The sequence below is a fragment of the Erinaceus europaeus genome, chromosome 7 (assembly GCF_950295315.1).
Source record: "Erinaceus europaeus chromosome 7, mEriEur2.1, whole genome shotgun sequence".
NCBI lineage: Eukaryota > Metazoa > Chordata > Mammalia > Eulipotyphla > Erinaceidae > Erinaceus > Erinaceus europaeus.
This window is the reverse complement of record NC_080168.1, coordinates 58,911,534-58,935,846: the sequence shown is the minus strand read 5'-3', so window position 1 is coordinate 58,935,846 and position 24,313 is coordinate 58,911,534. Positions and strand designations below refer to the sequence as shown.

General features: G+C 43.0%; 1 protein-coding gene across 8 annotated transcripts in view; it reads left to right on the top strand.

Annotated features, from left to right (window-relative positions):
• Positions 1-272: 272 nt before the first annotated feature.
• Positions 273-24,313, top strand: part of ABCC9 (ATP binding cassette subfamily C member 9) — a 125,808-nt gene continuing 101,767 nt past the window's right edge. For 4 of the 8 annotated variants that reach the window (XM_060194492.1, XM_060194487.1, XM_060194493.1 and 1 more), the window contains exons 1-7: positions 273-303; positions 659-758; positions 5,664-5,819; positions 9,847-9,988; positions 17,710-17,831; positions 18,992-19,158; positions 20,295-20,537. In XM_060194492.1, the coding sequence (XP_060050475.1) occupies positions 5,678-5,819; positions 9,847-9,988; positions 17,710-17,831; positions 18,992-19,158; positions 20,295-20,537 (816 nt within the window). In that variant the 5' untranslated portion in view covers positions 273-303; positions 659-758; positions 5,664-5,677. The remainder of the gene's footprint in view (positions 304-658; positions 759-5,663; positions 5,820-9,846; positions 9,989-17,709; positions 17,832-18,991; positions 19,159-20,294; positions 20,538-24,313) is intronic. The other 4 variants (XM_060194491.1, XM_060194495.1, XM_060194494.1 and 1 more) reach the window with 2 other exon arrangements.

The window sequence follows — 24,313 nt, the reverse complement described above, 5'->3', positions numbered from 1 at the left end:
TTTGGAGGGGACTTGAGTCCTGGGATACCGTGAATTCTGCACTGTGCAAACCCCCAGTCTGTGGCGGGAAGCTGGCGGAGTTGGGGGTGGGGAGGGTCTCCCCCAGTGCTGCTTCGCACTGGCTGGGGCTTCTGCTTAGTTTCCTGCTCGGAGGGCCACGTCCGCCCCAGCCCAGCCCGGGCGGCGCACTCCCTGCAGCTGAGAAACTCGATAGGAGGCGGCAGCTGATCTCCCACCACCCTAAAAATAATCGTCTCGGGCTGCAGCTCCGGCCAGGGGAGCAGAGCTCTGCCTTCCTTCCAAGTAAGTGAGTCCCGGGCCTTTCGGATCTTTTGCATAAATGGAGCGAGTTTGAGGAGTAACTCTGGAGCCCTGGGCTCTGAGCTTGCATTCTGTGATCACCTCAGAGCGCCCAGTGCTCCCTGCATTCCCCCGGGGCTATTTCTAGGGTGAGGGACTGGACTGAGCAGAGAAGCGCTAGGATCAGACGTCTCTCGCCAGCTTTTCCTATAACTCCGGGCTCTTAACTTCAACCAGGTACAGGCACAGCAAGGAGTGTTAAGACACCAAGCCTGGTAGACCTTTCCCAGCCCCTCCCCCCTCTAAGTTTTGTTCCCCCCCTCTAAGTTTTGTTCCCCCCCCTTTTTTTTCTCACCAGGACTTCTGTGCCTTGATTTGCAAATTCACGCTTGAGGCAGTGTGGGAAGCTGGTGGTGTTTTGAGTAGGGGTTTGAAGCAGAGTCAAGCCGTTGCCCAAGGTATTTATTCATTACTTTATTTGTTCAGTGTGGGACTTTGAAAAACAAAAAAAGCCCATTGGTGTGTGTGTGTATCTGTCTAAAACGAATCTTAATCTGTTGGAAGTCCAGCCTTTCTTTGGGGTGCAATCAAACTGGGCTTCCTCAAGAAAGAGAGAACTTGAGAGACTGACCCACAGTTACTCTGATTAGTTATGTTCCCACTCTAGCCAGTCATTCATTCCTGTGTTGGGAACATATGAGTAGCTTCAAGGAATTCATGCCACTTTTACCCCTAAGCAAGCTGATCCTGAAAATGGCTTAGATAACATGAAAGCTCCCAGTAAGTCCTTAGGATGTCAGATATCTATCTCTCTCTACCTTGACATACTGAGGTTAATCTTGGAATAACTTCAGGGTGCTTTACTTTGCATAGCAGACTGACTGGATGCTTCTTAAATTGTTGTGAGCTTGTCTTCCTCAGGTACTCAGTGCTGGAGCTAACACTTTGGTGTGTGTGATTTAATATTGATTTACAAAATTAAAAGTAACACCGTTACCACCACCAGAGTTCTGAATCACCAGTCCCTCCATTGTAATCTACAGCAGGAATGGACACTTTTTTACTGGGTGGACAAAGGAGGGTGTTGGTGTTCACTGTACCTTAAATTCATCACCTGTGTCTCACTTTAATTCTTGGGGGAGAGGGGGAGGATGCATGGGACTCCATGCAGTGTATTTCAAGGAGCAGGAAAACTGAGGGGAGTGATGAAATCGGACTGAGTGCACATCAAGGAGTATCTTCATGGTATGTTGTTTGCTGGACAGACCATCCCTAGAACCCACATTTCACTTGGGGTGTTTCCCTATAAGGTTTATTCAGGGACATCCTACAACTTTCCCCAGCAGTGTCATAAGCGCTTGGGTAGCTTTGAGCAACTTTGTGTCTTTACAAGTGTGTGTTGGGGAGCTGGGATATACAGTCCCCTATCTGTCATCTCTCTCTCTCTCTCTCTCTCTCACTCACTTCCAGTTCATGAGTTTCTGTGCAGAGCTGAGCTTGAAGGCTGCAGGGGGTGGGGCTGGAAAGCACCATGTGATAGAGCTCAGCCAGCTGTCCCTGCTTTTCCCTATCCCTTCTAGTTCAGCCTGACTTCTGGGAGGGAGACACAGGGTGAGAACTGGAGATGTGACAGTGAGCTTGAAATCTTAATGGCAAATGCAATAACCATCAACATACCATCTGTGTTAGCTGTAAATCAGAGGAGCTGTCAGAGTGCACCCACATGGACTCTGGCTGCTGAAGGGAGGCCAAAGGTCTAGGCACAAGGACGGTGGGGGACACAGAAGGAAAAAAAATCCAAATCAAAGGAGAGAGGTGTGGAGAGACAGCTGAGAGAGATGTGAGGCCAGTGATCATGGTAGAAGGCAGACATGATTCTTAAGCTTTCACTGTCTCCAATCTGAAGCGCACACCCTTGTGTCATTGTGTTGTGTGATTCTCGAGATCAGATGCTTTACAGCAGGGCTGGGGAACCTCTGGCCTGTGGGCCTTACATGGCCCTTGCTAATTTTTAAGTTGATAAGGCTATATGACCTGCCAATGATGTTATAAATAAATATCCAAATGGCACCTTGGCAGAAAAAATAAAGGTTCCCCAACCGTTTGCCAGCAAGAACTCATGGGATCTATCTTTCTCTGTCAAAGATCACAAGGACTGTATGTATCATGTGCATTTTTGGGTTCCCAGTACCTAGCACATGGTTCTACCAATAACCATTCCTACAGGCAATTTGTTGGCCTAGAATCCTGGATATTTGAGGCATGGTTAAAAATATTCAGGCTGTTAGAGACTTCCTCAGTATTTTTCTCTCCACAGTTTGTACACTTTGACTTCAAAGGGTACTTTAATGGGTAGCTTTTAGGATTGATAAAAGCACACACACACACACACACACACACACACACACACACACACACACACACAGGCAGTCAGTGTTTACAATGGATGTTTTGAGATTTCATACTGTACTGTGCATCCAATACCATGGCAAATACCAAGAATAGTGGGCTTTATACATGTGGCCAACTTGGTTGCTCTAATTCTAGAGAAAATCATGAAGGCACCAGTTTATGCATATCTTTCACTTCAGAATGGACTTAGTCTCCTTTTATCACTTCTACTAAATAAAGGAATTAATCCTAAAATTTCCACTACTAGTTATTTTTAGCTTCTATTTTCCTGCCTTTATCAGAAATGCATTAATATACAATTATGAACATAAAACTTCCAGTTGGTGTTATTTTCAAAATCTCAAATCTTTTAAAGCACTTTTAGGTAGCTGAGAATCTTAATTGTTAAGGATTTACCAAGCACACCACACATTTATTAACAAGTGTTTTAAAGTAAAACTTATTTATAGATAAGAAAAGGCCTCAGAGAAATTTAGTGATTTTATTTTTATCAGAACACTGCTCAGCTCTGGCTTCTTTTGGTGTGGAGAACTGAACCTGGTACTTTTAAGACATGACAGTTTTTTCTTTGTAGCATAAACATTATGCTATTTCACCCATTTATAAGAAGTTCTTAAAGAAATGTTTACAAAAAAACCCCCCAAAAACAAAACAAAACTTGTGAGAAGAATTCCTTGAAGCCTTTGCAGAGTGTAAACATACAACCTTCCTAACTAGTTGTCCTATTCATATAACGCTTTATATAGAACCTTTGCTTGAAAAATGACTGCAACATTTTTTCCTCCCTTAGGAATAAGCATTATTTGTGACGATTACTAAATCATCAGTCAAAAGGGAGAGGGAAAAGGCACTGCTCTATGCAAATCTGTCAGTTTTTAGTAATCAGCCAGAATCCTCTGTGACATAAATATGGAAAAGAAACAAAGCTCAGGTTAAAAATTGTTTTCGGGGGTCAGGCAATAGTGCAGTAGGTATAAGTGCACATAGTGCCAAGTACAAGGATCTGCACAAGGATCCCAGTTTGAGCCCATGGCCCCCCACCTGCGGGGGGGGGGGGAGGGTTGCTTCACAGTTTGTGAAGAAGGTTTGCAAGTGTCTTTCTCCTCCCCCTCTGTCTTCACCTGCTCTCTTGATTTCTCTCTGTCCTATCCAACAACAATGGCATCATTACAACAACAACAATAGCTACAACAATGATAGGGTAACAAAAGGGGGGAAAAAAAAGGGCTCCAGGAGCAGTGGATTCATGGTGCAGGCACCAAGCCCCAGCAATAACCCTGGAGGCACCAAAAAAAAAAGTTTTCTTTTTGAAAAGTATGTTGTAAGCTGTGTGATGCCTTGTCAACCTTTGTGGATGGGGCTTCTAGTCACTCCAGGGGTTGATGGAACCTATATGAGCCTCAGTCTGCCCTGAAAAACTGAAACAAGTCCACTAGCTTGATGAGGTGCTCTGAAGACCACAGAGAACATGTTCAGGGTTTAGCCAGCACCAAATACATCACAGATACCACAAAAGTTTTGAGGGTCCAGCATCTCTTGCTAGACTAGTTCCTCACTAGAGTTAGGATGAACTAGAACTGTGCTGCTCTTGGATCGTTCGCTTTAGCACACACAGCATCAACAGAGATTCATTTAAAATGTAACTCAGAGCACATCAGTCTTCTGATATTCCCTCCTCCAGTGGCCTCACTGCACTAAGGCCCACCCATGATTGACAAAGGTTTGAGTGGCCTTGCTGTTCTCCAATTGACTGTCTCCAAACACATCTGTTCCCTAACAGAATACATGAAGAGACTGTCTGAGTCTCAAAACTGGGCATTGTGTGCATGTGCTTCTTCTAAGAGTAGACTCCAACTCTGGGACTGAGAGTGGTTTCATCACCTTGCCATTTGCGTTGGGTTTAATTTATCTCAAACACTCAGTTTCAATATTCCTCAGAGAAGGGGCTCAGAGCTGGTAGCAGCCAGGTTGGTCTCTCTTTGTTACTGTTTCTTTCAGTTAATGAAGTGTGGCAGCAAATTGTATCCAGCTGAAATTGTTTGCTGATGCATTTTCACTGCTGAAGGGAACAAGGGAAAGACTCCAGAGCGTATGATTTTGACTTTTTTTTTTTTGGTCAAATTGTTTAATTTTTCCTACTTTTTCCCTTGATAGATTTTTTTTTTTTTTGTTCTTTGAAAGCAGTATAGTCAAACACTCTTTTTGATGTGCCACTATTGGTAGATATTAATTTTTCTAAAACCACTATTGGAAAATGAACCTCCCAGGGTGTATAAAATATTTGCTTGTTGCCTCCAGAGTAACCACTGGGACTCAACTTGCACGTATCCACTGCTTCCAGTGGACTTTTTCTTTCTGGATAGAAGATGAATGGCAGAGAGGAAGGATACAGAAAGGGAGACACCACAGCACTGTTCCACCATTCACCAAGCCTCCCCTTGCATGGGCTTCCATGTGGTGACTGAGGGACTCAAACCCAGGTCCTTAGGCATGCTAAAATGTACATTTTCTTGGACAAGGCAGCCATCTATGTAATAATCTTCAGAATAAATTCAGTGGTGGTGGTGGGGCAGCAGTTGGTGGTACACGTGGTTGAGCATATGCATTATTATGCAGAAGGTTCTGGGTCCACCTGTGGTGGAGGGAGACATCCACCAGTGGTGGGTGAAACAGTGCCAAAGGTCTGTCTCTCCCTCCCTCTCTCCCTCTCCCTCTCTTTCTTCTTCTCCCTTCCATTCTCAATGTCTCTCTATCCAAAATACATCTAAAAAAATTGATTTTAAAGGAAAAAGGAAATTCTTCAGTGACTTTGGTATTGAGTATGTGTGTGTTTACTTATATTTCCTGGACTATAACAAAAGTTAAATTTTGATAGACAGCCTCTTCATGGTTGCAATTCGACAGCAGGTAATTTGACAGTAAGAGACTTTTTTTCTCTGTTTCAGTGTAAGCCATAGAAGGAGCAATGAGCCTCTCATTCTGTGGGGACAACATTTCTTCATATAACATCTACGAAGGTGTGTTACAAAACCCTTGCTTTGTGGATGCCCTCAACTTGGTCCCTCATGTCTTCCTGCTGTTTATCACCTTTCCAATATTATTTATAGGTAAGTAATCTATCCACTTTAATCATATCACCTAAAACCTTTTGAAAAACAAGTCTGTGAATGACTGAGATCAAATATACGGTCAGCTTCATCTCTTCATCATGACAACTGATCTGTACATGTGAGGAAAGAGCAAGTCAGTTTATATTGTCCAATTGCTTTGACTTTTAGTGCATGCTATTCTATATGCAAAATGGGGAGTCAGGTGGTAGCACAAAGTGCAAGGATCGACATAAGGATCCCAGTTTGAGCCCCCAGCTCCTCACCTGCAGGGGGGTCACTTCACAAGGGGTGATGCAAGTCTGCAGGTGTCTATCTTTCTCTTCCCCTTTCTGTCTTCCCCTCCTCTCTCCATTTCTCTCTGTCCCTCCAACAGCAGCAGTGGCAACAATAACAACAAAGGTAACAAAATGGAAAAAAAAAAGGTCTCCAGGAGCAGTGGATTCATAGTACATGCATTGAGCCCAGCAATAACCCTGGAGGGAAAAAATAAAAGGTAATTTCTTTTCTTAAAAATAGAATTCAGGGTTCAGGTGGTAGTGTACCAGGTTATGTGTACATAGTGTAAAGCACAAGGACCAGCACAAGGATCCCAGTTGAAGCCCCCAGCTCCCCTTCAGGGTGGTCGCTTCACAAGTGGTGAAGCAGGTCTGCAGGATTCTATCTTTCTCTCTCCCTCTCTGTCTTCCCCTCCTCTCTCGATTTCTCTGTCCTATCCAACAACAATAATAGCAACAACAGGAAAAAAAAAAGATGGCCTCCAGAAGCAGTGGAATTGTAGTGCAGACACTGAGCCCAAGCTATAGCCCTGGCGGGGGGGGGGGGGGGGGTGACGACGACGACAAAAAAACAAAAAAACAAACTAGCTGCAGCAATTTTCTCAGAGAAAAGAAAGAAATCAGTAGGTGAGAGGAATAGAAAGGTAGAAAGGGTTTGCTGAGCCCTGTATCAGTGCAGAGTTGACTACCCCTATGTCCTGCCTCCCTACTTCATGATAAGAGGTCACTTTTGTTTGGATTTTGGTGTCTGATGTTCCCATGCAAAGAAAGGAAAACTCTGGTCAAACGGAATTTCTTAAGAAAAGCCAACATGATTTAACAATCTGCCTTCAAGGAAGGGACACCATAATGTGCATGCTTTTCATTTCACAAGTATTAGTTGAGAAGCTGCTGCACACCTGGCATTCAGATAGTAATAAAAGAATGTGTGTCATCACATGACATGCACGCAGTGGCCTTCCTCATTATGGGAACATCACTATTCATGATAATCACGTGCACAGACTTAACTGTTTTAAGGATGACAGCAGTCAGATAGAGAAGCAGTAGTCTTGCCCTTGTTATTGTTTATAGGACATTAAAAATACTTTGGCTAAAATAAGATGGTCTGCTTTTTCATTGAAATTCTGTTACTAATAGTTCATTTTTTGACATCCTGTTGATTTCTTTTTCTGAGAGAAAAAAACAGCTTATTTAAAGAAGAAAAGCAGAATGTCTCTGGCATATGCATTGCTGGACATCAGACTCTGAGCCTTTCATCACAAGGCCTGTGCTCTACCACTAAGCCACTTCCCCAGCCACTGACAACTTTTAAAAAATTTATTATTGGATCTAGACAGAAATTGAGAGGGGAGTGAGATAGAAGGAAAGAGACAGAGAGACACCTGCAACCCTGCTTCACCACTTGTGAAGCTTTCCCCTTGCAGGGACTTGAACCCAGGTCCTTGCACACTGTAATGTGTATATTTAAATGGGTGCACAACTACTAGACCCCCACCACTAACAACTTCCTAAAAGTGATACTGTGAGAGTCCTCTTGGCATCAGTAGCATTGAACAATGAGGTTGGCAAAAGGTTTAGGATTTCCCTGCCATCAAAAAGGCAAGTGTTCCTATGAAGCATTTAAAAAAAGTATTTATAAAATGGAAATAATGACAAGACTATAGGATAAGAGGGGGCCTATATTTCCACACAGTGCCCACCCCCAGAGCTCCATATTCAATCCCCTCCCCTGAAAGCTTTCCTATTCTTTATACCTCTGGGAGTATGGACCCAGGATTATTATGGGGTGCAGAAGGTGGAAGGTCTGGCTTCTGTAATTCCTTCTCCACTGAACATGGACATTGGCAGGTCGATCCATACTCCCAGCCTGTCTCTCATTCCCTAGTGGGGCAAGGCTCTGGGGAGGTGGGGCTCCAAGACACATGGTGGGATTGTGTGCTCAGGGAAGTCAGGTTGGCATCATAATATCATCTGGAACCTGGTAGCTGAAAAAGAGATATAAAGCAGAACAAACTGTTGACTAATCATGAACCTAAAAGAAGTAATGTTGCAGATGAAGATTTTTGGGGTCTCCATTTTGGAAAAAGCTAGTAGGTCTATTTCAGGTATATTCTAAGGGGCCCATAACTTTACTGGTTTTTGCCTGAGCCTGACATTTAAAATGCAGGTGCACCCAGGTTATTGTCTGGAGAGATGGTGTCATAGAAAAAGGACTAGAAAGCTGGATCAGGGAAGAGAATAGCTCTCAAATGTGGGAATAGTGGATAAATATTCTTAACTGTAAACCCCATAGATTTGATCTGGGGGCCCATATTCAGCACAGGAGCTGACCAAATCAAAGCAAAATCCTCCACTCACAGTGCTGTGTGGCAGAGGAGGTTCTGGGTGAGAAACATACACCCGCATAAAGTAATTCCCAGGCAGGAGCAGACTGGGGCTAAGCTCCTTGCTGGGGGCGCCCCTACCTCAGAGTGGGTGCTGAAGAATCAACACTAGTGACAATTCAGACTCTTTTTACTTTTTGTTGTGAAAATCTTTGGCTTCCTTTGGTTAGCGAAAATAGCTGCTAATGTAGATCTTTTGTAAAATCAAAATGGTACAATGTGAGTTTTCCAAAAGTGGGGGACACCTGCATGCGAATTGAGTTGGAAGGGGCCAGGCTATGATGTACCCAGTTAAGTGCACATATTCACAATCACAAGAACCCCCGGTTTGAGCCCCCATTCCCCGCCTGTAGGAGGAACATTTCACCAGTAGTGAAGCAGGTCTGCAGGTGTCTTTTCTTTCTTTTTTCTTTTTTGTATTATCATCTGTTTGATAGACAGCCAGAAATAGACAGTGGGGAAGATAAAGAGGGGAGAGACACAGAGACACCCACAGCACAGCTTCACCACTGGCAAAACTTTTCCCCTGTGGGTGAGGACTGGGGACTTGAACCCAGGTCCTTGTGCACTGTAACAGGTGCACCACCACCTGGCCCTGGTCTTTCTCTCCCTCTGTGTAGCTTCTTTTCCTCTCTCAATTTCTCTTTGCCCTATATAATAAAAAACAACAATCAACAAAGGAAAAAAAAGATTTCAATTAATTTTTTCCTTTTATTGGGGGGGTGTTAATAGTTTGCATTACAGTTGTTGACATAAGGGTAAAAATTCTCATCTCACTATGACAGGTGTCTGTAGAACTGTCTCACCTCTGACCTCTAATATGGTCTGATCTCACTCATGGAAAGAACTTGAAAATCAAGTACAGAAAGGAGAAACAAAAACCCTGGAGGCAAATAAAAAGTCATGACAGTTTCAAACAACCTAAGGTGTTAAAAACAAAAACCCTCCACGGTTATTGCTGGGGCTCGGTGCCTGCAATATGAATCCACTGCTCCTGGAGGCCATCTTTTTCTCACTGTTGTTGTTATGGCTGTTGTTCTTGAATAGGACAGAGAAATCAAGTGAGGAGGTGAAGACAGGGGGAGAGGACAGACACTTGCAGACCTGCTTCACAGCTTGTGCACAAAGTGGGGGGAGGGGGCTCAAACCTGGCTCCTTGTGCTTCACACTGTGTGCTTAATCTGATGCACTACTGCCCAGCCCCCTGACATCATTTTTTTAAGGTAATGACTGAAGATCAAGATTCTACTGTTACCTAGAAAATACTAAGATTTCAGGACCTATTCCCCCCTCTACCTTCCTCCCCCAAAGTATATCACATTATGAATAAAATTTGTGATTACAGCTGATCTCTGTTTTCAGGCTGGGGCAGTCAGAGCTCCAAAGTACAGATTCATCACAACACATGGCTTCATTTTCCGGGGCACAACCTGAGATGGATTCTGACATTTGCTCTCCTGTTTGTGCATGTCTGTGAAATAGCAGAAGGCATTGTTTCCGACTCGTAAGTAACCTGGCTTTGTGAATATGACTTCATCATCGTGCTAGTGGAAATGTTGACTAGGGCCATATGAAGTCGGGCTTAATGTCTGGCCACAGCTGTTAGAAATAATTGCTATCATTTTGCAATGTGTGTGTTTGCAATGATCGTGCATTTAGTTTTTTGTATTATATGTTTCTGAATAATTCAGGTTCAGACCCCTGTGATTTGAGCTCTCATTTTCATTGTTCTTTCATCTCTGTGAACCTTAAAGAAAGTTCTCTAATCCTTTATTTATTTTTTATTTAAGAAAGGATAAATTAACTCTATTCTTCTTTATTTTATTTTATTTTATTTTATTTATTCCCTTTTGTTGCCCTTGTTTTATTGTTGTAGTTATTATTGTTGTTGTCATTGTTGGATAGGACAGAGAGAGAAACGGAGAGAGGAGGGGAAGATAGAGGGGGAGAGAAAGATAGACACCTGCAGACCTGCTTCACCGCCTGTGAAGGGACCCCCTGCAGGTGGGGAGCCGGGGTTTGAACCGGGATCCTTTTGCCGGTCCTTGTGCTTTGCGCCACCTGCGCTTAACCCGCTGCACTACAGCCTGACTCCCCAAATTAACTCTATTCTTAAACACTTTGATGCTCACCTCATCTTTCAAAATAGGCTGAAATAATAGGAAAAAATATATAGAGAGATCAACTATATATGTACATATGGCAAAATCTATCTTGTTCTGAGATGTTTTATTTCATAAAGAAGCAAAAATAGAGGAGGCAGACTGTAATGTAGGTCACTGGGCACAGCACACATTCCACCTCAGTTTGAGCCTCCTGCTGGGAGAAGCTTCACCAGCAGTGGAGTAGTACTTAATCTTCCTCTCCCTCTCCCTCTCCCTCTCTCTCTCTCTCTCTCTCTCTCTCTCTCTCCTCCAGTTGCCTGGGGCTCAGTGCCAGCACTACAGATCCACTGCTCCTGGTGGTCAGTAATTTTCTTTTTATCCCTCCATTTTTAAGTAGGACAGAGAAAGCTGAGAGAAGATGATTAGATAAAAGGAGAGAAAAATGTAGACACCTGCAGATCTGTTTCACTGCTTGTGAAGCGGACCCCTTGCTGGTAAGGAGCAGGGGTTCAAACCTGGGTCCTTGTACTTGGTAATATATGCACTTAATCAGGTATACCACTAACTGTCCCCCTCCACTCATCTTCTATCTGGGTAAAAGAAAAAGAATCCACCAAAAGCTGATGAATTGCACAAGCACAAAGTCTTGGAGAAAACAAAAAAGATATAAATGTTGGTTATTTTAAAATATCATAAGCTATCATAAAAATAATTTTTGGAAGGCATTTTATTATCCTCATAAAAGAAGGCTGGCTATATCTGGCCATTGGACTATAGTGAATTCTATTTATAAACTTGAAAATAATGAGAAATATTGCTGTAACATAGTAACAGAATAGAAACTCAAGTAACAGGAAAATCTGGTTATGAAATTAGGCTAAACCAGTACACGGATCTGAAGACTTCCATAATTTTTAAAAAGCAAACTCCAAAAAATCACTTTCCTCTTATCTATTAAACCCCCCCCCCCACGTCTGTGTTTGTTTTTCTGTTGCAATTAGCAAGGAGTGAAATGTCGAAGCTTTTGTCACGAGCCAACTATTTGGTAATGTTTTATAACAGTTCTCTGCTTTGACATGCATATCTTGGTCTTTTTTTATTTTCTTCTTAGTCTCCCAACTCCACCCATTCCCCCAATCCATGTGGTTCCCTGGGTGTTAAGAGTGATATAGGTTTTACTTATGGTGTGAGTTACTGAACTGACTTTGGGAAGACTTTGGGAAGGGCCTAAAGATGGAGACTGAGTGTCAGGGGGAAGAACTTTGGAGATGTGCACTCTCAGACTGGGAGGGGGAGGAGAGTGGAGGTTAAATTCAATCTCCAGTGGCCAATGGATTAGCCAGCCATCCTATATATGCATATTCTGTGCAATAAAGCTCCCCCCCTTTTAAATAGACTTTTATTGATTTAATAATGATCGATAAGACCATAGGATAAGAGAGGTACAATTCCAGGGGTTAGGTGGTAGTACAGCGGCTTAAGTGCACATGGAGGAGAGTGCAAGGACCAGCACAAGGACAGGCATAAGGATCCTGGTTCGAGCTCCCAGCTCCCCACCTGTGGGAGGGGGGAGGGGGGCATTTCACAAGCAGTGAAGCAGGTCTGCAGGTGTCTTTCTTTCCTCTCTATTTCTCTCTGTCCTATCCAACAACAAAACCACCACAACAAGGGTGACAACAAGGGCAACAAAATGGGAAAAATAGCCTCCAGGAGCAGTGGATTTGTAGTACTGGCACTGAGCCCCAGTGATAGATAACCCTGGAGGCAAAAATGTGGTACAGTTCCACATAATTCCCACCACCAGAGTTCTATGTCCCATCCCCTCCATTGGAAGCTTCCCTATTCTTTATCTCTCTGGGAGTATGGACCAAAATTCTGTGTGGAATATAGAAGCTGGGAGGCCTGGCTCTCTTAATTGCTTCTCTGCTAGAACTGGGCATTGGCAGGTCGATCCATACTACCAGCCTGTTTCTTTTTAAAAGATCCAAACTATGGCCTTTAGAGAGCTCCTGGTAGGTGGACAGGTGGAGATTTGAGGAGAACAGCCTCCTTCTGTTCCCCTTTCCCTTGTGTCTCTTCATCTGGCGGTTGATTCCTGCCCTTGTAATCTATGTGCCCTTGTAACATATCAGCAATCTAGTGAGTAAATGGGCTTCCTGAGCTATATGGCAATAACATCAAGCCTGAGCAAGGTGTCCTGGGAACCTGAGAAGCACAGATCGCCTCTGGGCTTGCAGTGGGCACCTGAAGTCTGAGGAGGGGGCTTTGCTTGGGGCCTGCATCAGAGGAGGGCTGTCTGAATAGGCCAAGCCCTCAGTCTGTGGGATCTGAAACTATTGGGTTGTTGCAAAAGTCATGATGCTTTTTGCATAGAAAATATAAAATATACATCAAAACTTTTCTGATAACCCAGTATAATTTGGGGGAGGATACAGACATTCACACCATGGGAACTGCCCCTTGGTGTGGGGTAAACCCCCCTCCCCCGTCAACATCTCCTGGAATTGGCCACAGGACACAAATAACACAGTACTTTAATGGATACCCTTTCTCTCTCTCTCTCTCTCCCTCTGCCTTTCCCTCTCCCCCCCTCTCACACACAGACACACACACACAATTTGATAGTACTGATCCTTTTTCCTCTTTTAAAAAAAACTTCATGAGAAGATGCCCCATACATACATCATAATTAACAGAACAGTGCAAAAACTTTCCTAATTAAATATTTTCTTTTATAGCTATACAAATATTGATTCTGTCAATGTTTATTTTGAAACATTCTTATCTACTTCACACATGTCTTTTTTCTTCCCAATAGAAAGACTGAAACAGGCAAAGGTGGTGGGACACACAAGCCTTTTTAAAGAAGTGTTTTTACTTTGTTATTTCTGACTATCATTTATGGTTCTGATTTAGATACTCTCTCACATTTAGAAATCATTTCCACATTGTTCTTTATTCTAATTTATTGACAGGCTATTGACTATGTAATTTACTAAATGAAACCTTTGGGAATCTTGAAACATTTTTATTATAGTCAAATGTTTTAACTCACACACACATATATATATATATATATTAATTTTATCTATTTTTTCTTTTGTTTCCCTTGTTTGTCGTTGTTGTTGTTATTATTGCTGCTGCTGTTGTTGTTGGATAGAACAGAGAGAAATGGAGAGAGGAGAGAAAGATAGATACCTGCAAACCTGCTTCACTGCCTGTGAAGCGACACCCCTGCAGGTGGAAAGCTGGAGGCTCGAACCAGGATCCTGATGCTGGTCCGTGTGCTTTGCGCCATGTGCGCTTAACCCTCTGTGCCACTGCCTGGCTCCCTAATTCATATATTTTTAATGATTATTGGAAAACAGCAATTTTTCTGTGTAGGAGATAAAATCCTCATTGAATTTGCTAATTGTGTGTTGCTAGTTTTTATACTGTTTTACATTCAAAGGAACAAAAGTTTCTTAGTTAACAGTTTCCTACTGTGATGAGGTTTCTATTATTTTACCAGAACACTGAGGCCTGTGAATCATACTCGACTGATGTTCTGTCATTCCTTCTGACAGTTTGAATATGATCCATCATTACTTCCTTCAGTTCTTCCTTCCTCCCTTCCTGTCTCTACTTTTTAAAAAAGATTTATTTACTTATTTTGAGTAGGGACAGATTGAGAGGAAAGGTGGAAGTAGAAAAGGAGAGAAATACCTACACGTTGCTCCACTGCCAATGAAGCTTCCCCCTGCAGGTGGGGGCCAGGGACTTGAACCTGGGTCCTCGAACATGCTAACTTACATGTACTCAACCAGGTGTTCCACTGCTCAGCTTTCATGCTTCTTTTCTACAGAATTTAAGGCTCATAAACTCTGGGTTTGGTTTTGGACATTAAAAAAATTTTTTTTTATATTTTCCTTTTTGTTGCCTTTTTTATTGTTGTTGTAGTTATTGTTGTTTTTACTGATGTTGTCATTGTTAGATAGGACAGAGAGAAATGGAGAGAGGAGGGGAAGACAGACGGGGAGAGAAAGAGAAACAGCTGCAGACCTGCTTCACTGTCTATGAAGCGAATCCCCTGCAGGTGGGGAGCTGGGGACTCGAACCGGGATCCTTACACTGGTCCTTGCACTTTGCACCACATGTACTTAACATGCTATGCTACCCCTCGACTCCCTGGTTTTGGTAATATATGTATATGTATATATATATATATATATATTTTTTTTTTTTTTTTAACTTCCAGGGTTATTGCTGGGGCTTGGTGCCTGCACTACGAATCCACTGCTCCTGGAGGCCATCCCTTCCTGCCTTGTTGCCCTTGTTGTCATCATTATTGTTATCATTGCTGTTGTTGTTGTTGGATAGGACAGAGAGAAATCGAGAGAGGAGGGGAGACTGAGGGGGGGAGAGAAAGATAGACATCTACAGACCTGCTTCACTGCCTGTGAAGCGACCCTCCTGCAGGTGGGGAGCCGGGGGTTTGAGCTGGGATCCTCCTGCCAGTCCTTGCCCTTTGCCCCATGTGTGCTTAACCCACTGCGCTACCGCCCAACCCCGTTTTGGTCATATTTTATAGACCTTGATAGGCTGTCTACTTATTTTTCATTTTCCAAATACAAGGTGATTTAATTTTTTTTTGATTCAACAATGAGAGCATTAAGAAGCATTTCTGAATATCCATACTGGTGAACTGTTAACCTTCTCTTTCTCTTTGACAATGTGAAAGTATTTCCAGGAGATGATGCCTGGTTTTAAAGTCAGCGTTTGTGCTGCCACGTCAGTGGGAATGGCCAAATGCACTGCCCACCAGAGTTCACCAGAGTTCACTCATCCTCTTAGAGTCCTCATGGTACCCTCCACTACCCACCCTGGTGCCCTCAGAAATAATCCCTCCACCACCATCTCCCCTACCATCACACCTCAACACTGGGAGACTCCTGGGCACTTTAAGAACTCATCATTTTGGGATCTGGACACTTAAGCACACATATTACCAAGCGAAAGGACCTGAGTTCAAGCCCCCCCTCCTCACCTGCAGGAGAGATGATTCATGAGAGGTGAAGCAGGTGTGTGGATGTCTGTCTTCCTTTCTCCCCTTTTCCATCTTCCCTTTCCCTCTCAATTTCTCTGTCCTGTCAAAATAGAAAGGACAAATAAAAAAAAGGAAAAAGGAAAAAATGTCTGCCAGGAACAATGGATTCTTAATGCTTGCACTGAACCCCAACAATATCCCTGGTGTTAATAAAAAAATAATAAATATATAAAAAGAACACATCCTTTTCTTTCCTTTTTCTTTTCTTTCTTTCTTTCTTTCTTTCTTTCTTTCTTTCTTTCTTTCTTTCTTTCTTTCTTTCTTTTTTTTGCCTCCAGAGTTATCGCTGGGGCTCGGTACCTGCACTACAAATCCACTGCTCCTATGGTTATTTATTTATTTTTTTGATAGGACAGAGAAGTTGAGTGGGGAGGGGAAGATAGAGATGGGGAGAGAAAGACAGACACCTGCAGACCTGTCTCACTGCTTGTGAAGCAACCCCCCCCCCACAGATGGGGAGCCGGGGGCTCAAACTGTGATCCTTGTGCTTGGTACTATGTGCGCTTAACCTGGCGTGCTACCACCTGGCCCCAAGAATTCATCTTTTTCAAATGTATCTCTCACTTACTTTATGTTCTTGCTGCCTAAGCCTACTCCAGGTTTTCATTTTCATAACCTTTTATCTTCCTCCCCCCAATGCACATGCTGCATAGCAGCTCCGCCATCCACTTCCTTTACACACTGCACTCTGAAGCCCTCATCGGTACCACCTACATGTTAAGGTACTGCAGTTCCCCAGGCTGGGGGTATGGGTGGACCTGCCAGCACCCATGTCCAGCAGAGAAGCAATTATAGGAGCCTGAACTCCCACCTTCTGTATCCTATTAAAAAATTTTGGTCCATACCCCCCAAAGAGGGGAAGAAATGTTAGGGGAATATTACCAGAGGGCTCTGAACCCCAATTCCATCAGGTCCCAGAAAGAGAAGACAGAAAAAAGGAAAATACATATAGATATAGATGGTTATAGACATAGTCAGCCCATATCTGTGACCTTAGGAGAACTGCAGTTTCCAATGGAGTGAATGAGGACACAGAACTTTGGGGGGTGGGAACAGTCTGTCTCCCCCTCCTTTCTGTTTATCTCTAATCTATCCAACAAAATAGGAAAAAAAGTGATAGATTTGTAGTGCCAGCACTGAACCCCAGCCATAATCTTGGAGACAAAATGTTTTTTTAAAAAAAGGTGTCTCAGGGAGTCGGGCTGTAGCGCAGTGGGTTAAGCGCAGGTGGCACAAAGCACAAGGACCGGCATAAGGATCCCGGTTCGAACCCCGGCTCCCCACCTGCAGGGAAGTCGCTTCACAGGTGGTGAAGCAGGTCTGCAGGTGTCAATCTTTCTCTCCCCCTCTCTGTCTTCCCCTCCTCTCTCCATTTCTCTCTGTCCTATCCAACAACAACAATAATAACTACAACAATAAAACAACAAGGGCAACAAAAGGGAATAAATAAATAAAATAAATATTTTTTTTAAAAAAGGTGTCTCATTATGCAGTTTGCCTGTGTGTGTTCTCTAAGCAAGACTCCTACCATTCTGTATGTTGAACACCTAACTGACTAACTGCAGAGGGTTTTGTTTTTCCTTTTTTTAGAGTTAAAAAATTTTTATTAGTGATTTAGTATTGATTTACAAAATTACAGTATAGTTCCATACTGTTCCCACCACCAGAGTTTTGTGTCCCCGTTCCCTCCATTGGAAACTGCAGTAATTCTCCCAAGGTCACAGATGAGGACTATTTCTGTAACTATATTTATATATATTTGCCCCCTTTTTCCCCCCTATGCTGCCTTCTCTTCCTTTCTAAGTCACACCTACACCTATTACTACTTCTGAATGTGCTTCTGTTTTCCTCTTATCTCTCCAGGTCCTGATGGAATTAGAGTTCAGAGCCCTCTTGTTCTCTTCCCTTAATGTTTCTCCCCCTCTGAGAGTATGGACCCAAATAAAAGAGTTTTAAGGAGGCCAGAGACAAATGGGGAAGCATGGGTCTGGAGCCGTGTGACCTCTAGACCCTGATGCCTTGCTCATTCCACAGGCGCCGAGAGTCTCGCCACCTCCACCTCTTCATGCCAGCTGTCATGGGCTTCGTGGCCACCACGACGTCCATCGTGTACTACCACAACATCGAGACATCCAACTTCCCCAAGCTGCTCCTAGGTAAGGAGCATCTCCTGTCCTCTGCCCAGAGAGCAGTGCCTTTTGTACCTCTAGTTGGTGCCCTGGAGGCAAGGTGGGAATAGGGAGCGAGGGCTAGTGCTGGTGGCGGGGGAGTCATGAGTGTTCATTTCCTCCAGAGGTGGGGGTATGGGGGGAGTTGTGACTGCCCCCCAACACACACACACAAAGCACAGCCCAGGCATCCTCTATGCCGCTCATACTGCGCCTAACATTTACTTCTTGCCTCCATGTCCCCAGGAAGTCAGACTTTGTGGAAAATACACACCAAACTTTTTAAGCCATTTTAAATTTTTACTGGATAGTGCAGAGAGAAAGTAAGAGGGGAGGGAAGACACACACACACACACACACACAGTGAAAGATAGACACCTGAAGACCTGCTTCACTGCTTGTGAAGTGAAGCCTCCTACAGATGGGGAGCCGGAGGCTTGAACCAGGACCCTTGTACATTACTGCCCAATCCCCTTAAGCGACTTTTTAAACTTCATGATAAATCAGTTTACAAGATAGTAAGATTGCAGGGTCTAGTTCCACACCACACCCACCACTAAAGTTCTTTGTGCCACCCCAATGATAACCACTATAATTCTAGAGACAGTGGGTTTACTCCTGGTGTTTGTGTGTGGCTGTTTGTTTTTTTTTTAGCAAGTTCATGTAAGTCAGATCTCTAGATTCCATCTATGAGTGAGATCATCTGGTAGTTGTGTTTCATCTCTTTACACTTATTTCACTAAGCATCATTACCTCCAGTTCCATCCATTTTTGTCCCAAAGGAACACTGTTATCTTTCTTGATTGCAGAATAGTATTCCATGGAATATGTGTCCTCTAATTTCTTTAGCCAGCCATCTGCTGATGGGCATTTAGGTTGCTTCCACTCTTTGACTGTTGCTAATAATGTAGCTATGAACATGGGGAGGGGGGACAGTGTTTATGTCCCTTTGAAATAAGGAACACTCACATTTTGATTTATCATTCCTTCAGTTCAGGACTGCAAAAGAGTGCATAATCATGTATGTTGTTATCTGGACATAGGCTGTTCAAAATAACTTTTATTATTAGAAAGTGTTGTCTTAACACAGACATTTCAAAAGGAAAAAAAAAAACGGCATGGTTTTTCTTTTGATGTGTTATTCCCAGCCCTCTTCCTTTATTGGGTGATGGCCTTTATCACCAAAACCATAAAGCTGGTCAAGTACTGGCAGTCGGGCTGGGACATATCCAACCTGCGTTTCTGCATCACGGGCATAATGGTGATTTTGAACGGACTGCTGATGGCTGTGGAGATCAACGTCATCCGGGTCAGGGTAGGTGTCTGCTCCTTCACGTTCATCACCAGAAATGACCCAGATGTGAGGAAGCCCAGTTAGTGAAGAGGCAGCACACACCCACAGCACCTAGTCCCCTGGATGCTCCAGGATTCTCATTGTGGACCTAGGTTTTTACTTATCCCTCCCCAGATACCCTCTGAGTCCATGTGATGGGCCACCTGTTTTGCTCAGTTCACAGTGCGTTGGTGGGGAAGTGCATAGCACTTCATAGTCCCCTGTACCTTGCTCCACTTAGTACCTGCAGTTATGATGTGTGGTATAAATGCTGCATTTTCCTCTGCCTGTTTTCTTTACTTTTTTTAAATTTCTTTATTGGGGAATTAACGTTTTTCATTTGACAGTAAATACAATAGTTTGTACATGCATAACATTTCCCAGTTTTCCACATAGCAATACAACCCCCACTAGGTCCTCTGTCATCCTTTTTCTCTGCCTGTTTTCTATCAGAGCCCTGCAACTGTGCTTGTAGGAAAGAGCCACTCTCTGATGGAAAGGGCATCAGAGTGGATTCATATCATTCAGACCACAACTTACAGGGGGGCAAAGAGAGAGAGAGAGAGAGAGAGAGAGAGAGAGAGAGAGAGAGAAATGAAGTGTGTGAGAATCTTCTCATTGGCTTTATCCCAGGGTATCATGAAAAACAGATAACTAGTAATGCCTGCCTTACTAAGGGATCATTGATTTTTCTTTTTCTTTCTCTTTCTTTCTTTCTTTCTTTTTTTTTTCTTTTTAACTTACTGGAGCATTGCGTAGCTGTGACTGATGTTGGTATGAGGGGATTGACCCTGGGACTTTGGAGCCTTAGGCTTAAGAGTCCCTTTGCATAACCATTATGTTAGCTACCCTCCTGAAGGGATAATTGATTCTTTTTTTTTTTATGATTCAACATAAAATGAACTGTGAGATTCTGGCATGTAACCAGTTAATGCAGGCACAGCCAAAGGGAATCACTTCAAAGAGTACTCCAGAAGGGAAGGGGGAGAGAAAAGTATTGAAATGAAAATCTGCACTTCCTGCCAGCCAGGACAGTGTGGGATAGGGTTACACTGTATGTTGGATACGTGTTGAAGAATTGGGTTACTTGGTATTGTGTGGAATTTTTCTTGCCACAGAGATATGTGTTCTTCACGACTCCTCAGAAAGTCAAGCCCCCCGAAGACCTCCAGGACCTGGGTGTGCGTTTTCTGCAGCCATTTGTGAATCTCTTGTCCAAAGCCACCTACTGGTGGATGAACACGCTGATTATCTCAGCTCACAAAAAGCCCATCGATCTGAAGGCCATCGGAAAGCTACCGATAGCCATGAGGGCAGTGACGAACTACGTTTGCCTGAAAGAGGCCTATGAAGAGCAAAAGGTAACTAACTGGCTGACAGGCTTCTCATATTTGGCACTGGCGAGAACAGATGGGCTTCAAAAAACCTAAGTTTCAAAAACCCTAAGCTCAACTGGTAACTCTGCTTAGGGAATAGCCGTGCTCTGTCTGTCTCCCTCCCTGAGTAGTTTGGAGTCATATTGACAGGGTAGCTGAGGAAGAACTAGTGACAACCAGTTCTCTAATTCTATTGTGACAGTTGTGTTGTCAGTACATGAGAAGGAATGGGGGGGGGGGTCAGCGGTTAAGCATACATAGTATGAAGTGCAAGGACTGGCTTGAGGATCCTGGCTCGAGACCCCGGCTGGCTCCCCACCTGCAGGGGGTTCACTTCACAACTGGGGAAGCAGGTCTGCAGGTGTGTTTCTTTCTCTCTCCCTTTATATCTTTCCCTCCTGTCTCAATTTCTCTCTGTCCTATTCAGTAAATAATGGAAAATGCCAGGAGCAGTGGATTCGTAGTGCCAGCACTGAGGCTCAGCAATAACCCTGGGGGGAAACAGGAAATAGGGAGACTCTTTTCACTGAGGCTAAATGGAAATTAAGATTCTGTAGGGATCGAGCCTGTCTCTACCACATTGGAGAGAACTTTGGTGCTGCAGTGCCTTCTCTCCCCCAACTCTATGTCTCTCTTTTGATCTGAAAACTCCACCCAGGGCATCAAGGCCCTGGCCACCACACACTCACATTACAGCATCATGAAATTCAAGGATCATGTATGTCTGATCCCTGTCACTATATACAACTGTGCTAAGTAAGGCTTTTTGAATCAACTTTTTGAAACGTATTGAATCTTTTTAGAGAGGCAGAAGGAAAAAGTGAGAGAGACCACAGCACTGAAGCTTCCTTCAGTGTCATGGAGGCTGGGCTCAAACCTGGGTCACATGCAGGGCAAAGCAACACACTATCCAAGTGAGCTATTGGGCCAACCAGAGATGGAGAGAGCAGAAAGGCAGAAAGAGTCAAAGAGAACACAGCAGCAAAGCTTCCTTCAATGCAGTGGGGACTGGGGTGCACAGCAAAGCAACACTCTACCCAAGTCTGCTATTTGGTCCTGAAATGAGCTTTTTATTTTATTACTTTATTTTGTTATTATTATTTTATTTTATTATTATTATATTATATTTTTTGCCTCCAGGGTTATTGCTGGGGCTTGGTGCCTGTTCTTGGAGACTATTTTTTTTCCCTTTTTGTTGCCCTTGTTGTTTTATTGTTCTAGTTATTGATGTTGTTGTTGTTGGATAGGACAGAGAGAAATGGAGAGGGGAAGATGGGGGGGAGAGAAAGACAGAAACATACAGACCTGCTTCACTGCCTGTGAAGTGACCCCCCTGTAGGTGGGGATCCAGGGGCTTGAACCAGGATCCTTAGACTGGTCCTTGTGCTTCACACCATGCCTGCTTAACCCGCTGTGCTACCACCTGGCCCCCGAACTTATATTTTACCCCTATTTTTATTTATTATTGGATAGAAACACAACTTGAGAGGGGAAGGGAAGATAGAGAAAAGGACAGAGAGAGACATCTGCAGCCCTGCTTCACCATTTGTGAAGGTTTCCCCCTGCAGGTGGGGGACCAGGAGATTGAACCTGAGTTCTTGGGCACTGTAATGTGTGTGCTTAACCAAGTAGGTGCACCACCACTTGGCCCCTCCTGAAATGATTTTTTTAAATTGAGGATATACTTTATAAGACTGTTGCTGGGGTACCATTTCACATTTCCCCCAAATAGATACTATTACAAGTCATAAAATGGAGCCAGGTGGTGGTTCTCTTAGTAGAGTGCATATGTTACCATGCATAAGAACCTGGGTTCTAGTCCCCAGTTCCAACTTGCAGGAGGGAAGCTTCTCAAGTGATGGAAACATGCTGCAAGAATCTTTCCTTTTCTGTGTCCTTCTCCTCCCTCTTTATTTCCCTCTCTAATTTACTGTCACCCTCGATCAAAAAAGAAAGAAGAAGTAGAAACAACAAAAATGAAATAAAATAAAAAATAAATAGCCACTGGGAATGGTACAGTAGTATAAACATTGTGCCCTAGCAATAATCCTAGTGGCAAAAAAAAAAAGTTAAAAGTCTTTGAATTAATTGCTAACAGTTGAATTCTCTATAGCATTCCCAGGAAACAAAATACAGCGGTATCATCTAGCCCATTGATGTAGCAACATTTATGGTTTAGAACCACTAACAACCACTTAGAATCTTGCTTTCTTCATTTACCTCCTTGGATTATTTATGAATGTATAAGTGTGCAAATCTAGGTATTTTGAGTTTATCCTCTCTCTCTCTTTCTTTCTTTTTTCTTTTTTTTTTTTTTTTACCAGAGCACTGCTCAGCTCTGGCTTATGGTGGTGCAATTATCCTCTTACCTTTTGGAATGTGTACTCTCCACCATGGTGGCTACTCTTAATATTATAGCCACCTATCAATATAAACACTACAGCAGTGAAACTACAGCACGGGGTGGGAATAGGGGAGAGTGAATCAGTTCAGGGGTTTTGGCTTTTCTCAATCAAGATCAACAAAGTATTTACGGAAAATGATGAAAATGACCTCTGTTTTATGTCAAAAAAAGTATTATGAAATTAATACTGCAGGAAATGGTTACGATGAGTGAACCTGAGTCATTTCTCTGGTTTCACCTCTGGGAAAAGTATTGCACAACCTTTTACAAACATCTCTGCTGAAGTCATGATTAGCAATATGTCAACACAATGTATCGGCAGCACAGGTTACCTTTCCCCACTACTCTTTATAACACAGATGAGCTGAAGTTTGGCATGTTGGTGTCTCTTTAATCAATAAACTAAAAAAAAAAAAAAACAAACTGAATTGATAATAGGGAAATTAGTATGAAACATTACTGAGTTCTACTCCATTGTGTTGAATTCCTTGTCACAAAGGAGAAAAAAACTTGTATTGGCCTTCTTTAAGAATTCATCACTACTATTCAGATCTTAGTCTTGTTAACAATGAACTGTGAAATCCTGAGTATATGCCATTCTTGATTTTTCATTTTCTTGAGCAAACCCAGGAAACCCAACTATAACACAACTTAAGAGGATTGATTGGCATTCCTAGATAAATACTTGAAAAAGAGACAAATTGAGGTTAGCCTCATATGTCCTGTTTAGCTTATAGGAGTTGAATAGGTAAACTTAAGTGGTCAGAAATCTTGACTAGGGCCAGTGCATTACATGGAGGGGCCAGGTAGTGGAGCACCTGGTTGAGCGTGCACACTACAGTGTGCAAGGACCTGGGTTCAAGCCCCTGGTCTCCTCCTGTAGGGGGAAAGCTTCACAAGTGGCGAAGCATTTCTGCAGGTGTCTATCTCCCCTTCTCCTCTGTTTCTGTTTCCAGCCGACAATAACTAAATAAAATAGTTAAAATATATGTATATTTAAAAAAAAGAACATAAAATTTGCATGCATGAACCCTCAGAAGTTCTAGGCTTTACCTTTGACACTACCAGAAGCCAAAATGATCAGTGCTCTTGATTTCTCTTTCTGTATGTCTTAACGTTATAAAAAAAAAAATCTTTAAAAGAATCTTGACTGTCAATAACTTTCATCTTTGTATTTCTTTTTAGGCTACATAATATTGGTGGTAAACTTTCTAGATCAACAAGTATTGAAACTAGCCCACACATAACAATTTGAGGTCATCCTTGGACACCTAAAATTAACACAAAAATCTTTGAAAAACTGACATGTCTATTCTTTAGCCCCTCTAGTTCTTAAAATGCACTCACCGTGGTCTTG